Source organism: Eutrigla gurnardus (assembly GCF_963514095.1).
Source record: "Eutrigla gurnardus genome assembly, chromosome: 10".
In the NCBI taxonomy this organism is placed as follows: Eukaryota; Metazoa; Chordata; class Actinopteri; order Perciformes; family Triglidae; genus Eutrigla; species Eutrigla gurnardus.
The window spans coordinates 12,398,841-12,405,988 of record NC_139924.1 but is presented as its reverse complement, the minus strand read 5'-3'; the positions used below and the strand labels follow the sequence as shown (position 1 = coordinate 12,405,988).

General features: G+C 41.7%; 1 protein-coding gene across 2 annotated transcripts in view; it reads right to left on the bottom strand.

The window, feature by feature from the left end:
- bcas3 (BCAS3 microtubule associated cell migration factor) overlaps positions 1–7,148 on the bottom strand; it is a 323,492-nt gene that overhangs the window by 231,066 nt on the left and 85,278 nt on the right. For both annotated transcript variants that reach the window (XM_084020265.1, XM_084020266.1), the window contains exon 16: positions 1,739–1,889. In XM_084020265.1, the coding sequence (XP_083876391.1) occupies positions 1,739–1,889 (151 nt within the window). The remainder of the gene's footprint in view (positions 1–1,738; positions 1,890–7,148) is intronic.

The window sequence follows — 7,148 nt, the reverse complement described above, 5'->3', positions numbered from 1 at the left end:
ACACTCTGGCTTTTAGATGATCACAAAAAAGATGAAAAAGAAAAAAACACAGCCCGTTTTTACTGTGGATAGCAACTATAGATAAACACAAGCACAGCTCTCCCTGAAGGGGAATTAAGACATATTTAACGTCACAGACCTGAAATCAGACCTGTTGAGAAGCCGACATCGCGTGACATTAAACATCACAGCTGCTAAAGCGAATGCAAACCACCAGAAACGGGACGTCGTAGTGAATATATCAAAGCAGGACACCGCAGAAGCAACAATACAGTTCACTGACCCGAATTCACTTTGCAAGTCATCTTAATGATTTGGAAAAAAAGGGCCTGGTGTTGTTCACGTTGAACCGCAGGACCAGATCTCTGTTTCCATCTTCTGCCTTATCACATATCCCGAAGAATAAATCTCCCCCGTCTGTTGGAATCATTATAGCATTTCCCATTCAAACAGGGCATGAAAATTACATTTAAATGAAAATATTAAAATCGCCCCATATTTGTGGAGCCACCTGTACTGTATGTAAATGCACTTAGCAAAGGCCTGTAGGTCTTAAAACTACATCATTTCAATGCAGGTGAAAAGGGAAGAGAGGCAGGTGCGTGACGGCAGAGCCGCCGGACTTGTGATCCTCCGAGCGGGGACATTTAACGTGACTCGAGTATGATTTTAGGGTTTTATTTATGTTCTCGATATGCATGATGTGTTTGATCTGCTTTCCAAACAGCCCACAGAGCAAGTCTGCCTGCGCGTTCTGCTTCATTACCCTATGCAAAAGAGAGGTGGCCTGAGACAAAGGACGTCCATGAGCATCAGCTGGATGTGTGAGGAGAAGCTTTGGCCCTCCACGGGGCTACTGTTGACACAATACAGTGTTTTTACAATGTGATTAATGGAAAAAGACAGCAAATCACAGACTCAAGTTAAGGGATGTGATGCAGTGTGATTTAAATTTTCCTCAACAGCGGCCAAACTGTAAATTTAGGAGTCTGAGAGGTTGCCAGTAACCCTATTACAACCGGCCCCTTCAGTTGAAGACTGGCTCGTTGTACCTGGATGCTTTTCACAAAAGGGAGTTCTTCTTGAAAACGACCAAAGATGACTCATTTATCAACACATATGTAAAAGTGACTCTTCTGGCAGTGAAAGTTCCACATAGAGCAAAATCTGCTGCAGGTCTGAGGAATCCCACATTCATATAATATGTCTGCTCATCCTTTACTTTAATATGCTGCTCCTATTGAAAGGTGTTTTCTGTTCTCTAATGCATTTAATTAAAACATAAATAAGGAAACACTTTATTCAACACCCTATTTATCGGTTGTATTTGTTAATAAGCGCTTTATAACCCAGTATGACTTTCTTTTTTGTCCTTGGAGTTGTTAGATACACTCATAAAGACACACCGTCGTCTGCCTGCTACTTTCAATTCTACTGAAAAAGTGTTTAAAGGGAAAATGGACCATTTCCATATCGCAGCCGATCAGGGATTTCACTGCAGACTTTTAGCCAGCGCTCACCAGCTAAATCCGTAAGCCTCATCGCGAACTTAGCTGTGACTTGCCGGATTTTTATTACAAACAGAAATATTGGGAGGATGTGATTTTGACTTCTTTGTTTTTTCTATTTGGATTCACCTTGAAGGCCCGCGTGAAAACCACAGTTGAGATAATACCAATGATGAACAGTAGTCCCTATGGAGAATAAATGCGGAGGCGTGTGGGCGTGTGCTTCCTACCCGGTACGTTTGGTGATGGTGCCCAGGGTCATGGGCTGTTTGATCTGAGCCAGGGGCAGCACCACGGTGAGGCTGGGCAGCGGGGACAGCCTTGGGTTCCCCATGTTGTTGTTGGTGAAGTTGTTGTACGAGTCCTGGCTGCTCAGCTTGGCTGGAAACAAACACACATGCAGGATTATTAAATGTGTGTTGGGTACTGGATGTTTTCCCGAGGTAAGAGAAATGTCCCTTTCATAGATTTGGAGTGGAATCTAAAATCAGGAGCCTTCCAGGTAATAGCGGCAGAATACTGCGTAGTGTATTTTGAGTGCTGGTACAACGTTGTATGCATAATTCATTTTGTGATGCTCGCTGGTTGCTTTGTCAGCTTTACAGATGTTAATTCTCAATGTTGCTCATTTTGAATTCACTTCAACTTCACTAACTCACTGTATCAATCACTAGCTTTAAATTGCGGGGACGGATTCAGCGGACAACCAGAAGTCCCTGTTTACAAACGCCAAGACCTTTCTTTCCAAGAAAATAAAAAAAGGAAGGCTCGTTTGAAATGTTTCTTTCATTCATCATATGTTTTTATGCACGCACGCACGCACGCACGCACGCGCGCACACACACACGCACACACACACACGCACACACACACACACACACACACACACACACACACACACACACACACACACACACACACACACACACACACACACACACACACACACACACACACACACACACACACACACACACACACACACACACACACACACACAACAAATCCAAGGTTCAAGGCCTCCTGTGGAATGATTGGAAATAACCAGCTCAAGATGCTACGTTACAAAGGCCTTAGCTCTGCTTCTAGTGCCTGGCAGTCTGTTAATCAAGGCCAATCAACAGGGCCTACACACACACACACACACACACACACACACACACACACACACACACACACACACACACACACACACACACACACACACACACACACACACACACACACACACACACACACACACACACACACGGAGATGATCCAATGAAACACATCTGATCACATATCCCATGCAGCTCCAGCCAAACATAATCAGACCATGTCAAAGGGCTTCTTAAAGGCCAGGTGATGTTAAGCAGCTACGTCAGGAGAACCGATTCATCTCAACACGTGGAGTCGGCCTCCGTCTTACGGCAGACAACTCATATCCACACCGTTTAGATTTCAAGGCAGGCAGAGATGATGTCTGGCAGGAACAGTCGGGCATGCAATTGTGTGCCTGTCGTATAAATATATTACATTTTGTCCGAACACATTTTCTGATGATCAGCTTTGACGTATCATACATCCACTGATTTTTAATTCCATGTACATGTTTTTTTTTTAAGCACTTGATCTGGTTATGTTTATGACAAATTTAGATCTATGTTTTTGGCTGCATGTTAGCAACAATTTGACAAAATAACTGGGGCTGAAAAATCGAATTTGTTTCATTTTCTACTGAAGTAAACATCCCGGTAGCAGTTACTTACATACTTTTAATGCATTATAATCTTCTTATAACAATGTGTAATCATGGTTCCAAGCACTCATTAATATTCATAGTGATTTATAACAATAATCATAAGAAATTATCAAACACTTTATAATGACTGACCAAAAAGGAACAAAGTGTATTATAATCCCCATAGTTGCAATACATTATAATATGTATTATGCATTATAATCACTGTTATAATGCATTTTAGACTATGTGGCCAATTGTTTCCTTTCAGTAAAAAAAATATTATTTCATGTTTTGTGTGTTGTTTTTGTATAGATATCACATTATATGGATAATAAATATCTTCAAAATTGACTTGAAAAATCCATCTAGCTCATTATCGTGGTAGATAAGTTAAAAAGCAGAGCCTGATTTTTTAAAATCTGGATACAACAACACATATATAAATGTATTTATCCGTTATCTTTGCAGATAATTTAAACATATTTGATTGTTTTTAACTGAAAAGGATTATGCATCTCTCAATAAAAATAGTCTTAACAAAATGTAAAGTGAGTATATTTCATTGTTTTTATTTTAATCATATTTTGATGAATATCTGGATAATATCATGAATTGCATTTTTATTTTGGCAAATAAACGAGACATGGCATTATCATATCATCCCATGTCTAATGGATGAAATTATATATATATATATATATATATATATATATATATATATATATATATATATATATATATATTGTTAGGATCATTTTGTAAAACATAATGAAGTGCATATATTTATAATTCCACTAAGTGGAATTTAAGTGGATTATAAAGCATTAGAAGCATGTTTATAATTATAGACATGGACATCATAGGAAGTGTTACCACAATGCATTTAAAATAGTTTGTTTACAGATGTTTTTTTAAGAAAACATGTTGCGCAAATTTCAGAGAAGCTTATTTCTAAACCTGGACAAATAAAAGCATCACTATCTGTATGTCTGCAGACCACAAGAGCTAAGTTTAACAATATGGCTTTGTTTTAATATTTTGGTTGGGTGACCCCTTTAATACAATAGGAAAAGAAACAGTCCCATAGAAACAGCCACATAGAAACATTACACTATAGGGGAGGAGAAACGCGGATTATAAAACAAATATGCTCCTGTAATCCAGCGACAATAGCTGCAACAAAGAGAAGTGTACCCGGCCGATTCAATGGGCAGCCCAAGGAAAATTCCAAGTTCAAGTGCTTTCAAAAGAAATAAAGAGCAAACCTGTGGGTGCACCACAATACGCTCTCTGAATGTTTTCCTTATTCCATTTGTTGCCTTAATAGATGAGTGACAGCTGCATGACATAAAGAAATGAAAAGGAGGGAGGGGGGGACGCGGAGACAAAGAAAACAAGGCGGACATCAAAGGTTACAACAATGGCAAAGGACGAGAGTGCCTCGTCATTATTTGGAAGGAGCGATCAAGAGGAAGCTGAATGCGAGCGGAAAGGGACTGCTGAGTGTTTTGGTCCAGTCTTTTAGATCATTAACGTTGAGCTCTAAGTTTCATTAGTCCTGCCAAACCTCGGCTTTGTGGTCCTCTAAAGGGCCGTCTTTTAGACCTCCGCCGGCCAACAATGCTGCATGACCTTCGGAGGGGGAGAGGAGACCATTACAGAAACCTGTTCTTCATTCCCTTCTAACAGACTAACAGAGGTCTGTGCTGGGGCAGCTCCTGAAAGCCCTTAACATTTCAAAAAGTGCTACACCCCCAGAACCCGGGCAGCCACCTTTTGTGTTGAGGGGAAGAGGACGGAGCGAGGAGGGTTGGGGGGGGGGGGGGGGGGGGGTGTACAGGAAGCAGCCTGGAAAGCCATAATGGTCCTTCAGCTAAGAGGGGAGTGGATGGTTGGGACTTCGATGAATTTAGCATCCTCATTCAAAAAAGGACATTTCACTTTTGGCTCTGCTACGTTATCATCACCCCCCCCCCCCCCCCCCCCCCCCCCCCCTCCCTCCAATCCTTAACTTATGCCCTGCTGTGGATGGTAGAACAGGTGTGACCGGACAGAGATACCGCCGACCAGACGGCTACACCGTTAAGTAAACGTGGAACACGTTCGAGATCACGCACCGGCAGAAAGCGATACGTGAAGAGACAGCTTGGATGGCAGCGAGGCAGACGGCGAGGGTTGTGTAACCCCCATGTGTGTGTATGTGGGTGGCGGAGAGTGAAAGAATGGAGGAGCATCGATCAAGACCAGGTTCAGTTTCTCCAACGCAAACATATGACTTTGTATGTTTGACTCCTGGCCAAAATAGTTATGGTTTAATTCAGATAATTATCAAAATATCCTGAGAAATGGCATTAAAACATACTGGAACGACTTTACCTCAAATGATTGTGAAGAACAATTAGCTTTACTGCATCACAAATAAGACATCCTTTTCAGTGAAAAACAAATAATCAAACAATCTTAAATAAGGTCATCATGAATCATAAATAAACGACAACATAACTGGGGCTGCATAGACAAATGATAAATATACTTAAAAAATGTCTTGATGATACCTATTTTATATATATATATATATAAAATATATATATAAGATATATTTTTAAATAAGGCTCTATTTTCTTAAAGTCGCGTATGACTATGAAGAGGATTTACCACCTTTACTCTATCATCCCATCCCTAGTCTACATCATGCCATGCTTTTAACTCATCCATGCTTGTTTTTCTAGAAGTGAACAGTTGCTGCAAACAGACTATTACTGGTACAATTCTGCATGTTGGGAGAGTGGTGGAGCAGACGTATGCAAACGACTGATGAAGGGTGTGCATATATCCACCAATGCCAAACGATGGGCGTGGACATCCGGCCTGTGCATGTGTCCATCACTTGGCAAAGACCCACGCTGCTTTATAACCCTGTGTGTGCACTTAGAGCTGATTTAGAATTGAAGTATTTTGGTGTTTAGATTTAGATATTACCGATCACACTCGCCAAAAATGCAAGTACACAATATTGTCCGAATATTTGCATTTGTACTAATGGCTACTACTACAGAAACTTCTGCACTTAACTGCACCGACTTGTTGCAGGTATCAATGTCGTTTATTGGTATGAGTAGTAATCAATCAGAACGGAGAGACAAAATCTTTGCAGGAAAAGAAAAGAGGCGAGGAAGCCAGAGAGGGAAAGGCTGTCCAAAGCTACAACAGGAGAAACAGAGAGGCAGACAGATGAGAAGCGTCTGGTAGACAGATAGCTCTAGACGGAGGCCGAGATTTGATTAATGACCGGGGCGTGATGTGCCCGAGCACTGATACATGACATGGAAAGAAGATCCATCAATGCAAATCCAGCTCTGTCGCCGTCGTCCAGAGAAAAACACTGACCCTGCCAAAAAGTCACACCGTCACCTGACCCCCGTCTCTCTTTCTCCCTCAATCCATCCATCCAGCTCCATCTGTCCATCCATCCCTTCCTTCCTTGTCTCAACAGCATTTGCATTCTCTTCAAGCCTCTCTCGTTGTCCTTCGCACTCGTTCTCTCTCCTCAGCCGCCCCGTGTCACGCCATCTCATGTTTCTCTCCCCTCTTTTAATACCCAATTTGCATCCAATACAAGCAGGAGGCTTCCAACGAGGAGCCGACGTGCGAAGGGACAAGCTCCGAAGACTGTGTATGTCCACACGGACACTGTGTCTTATTTGAATTGTTCTGCCAGAGAGGATATTTCAGTCACAGGAAGAGAAAATGAACGGGAGAGGAGAGGAGTGGGGTCGGGAGGCAGCGGGAGACAAAGGAGGAGTATGGAAGACAAAAAAAAGTCTTAGCGAGGGAATACTTTTATGGCTCTGACTAGACTTTGAAATATTTCTGGATTGAGGTTGATATATTTTGCACGGCCAAAGAAGATCTTT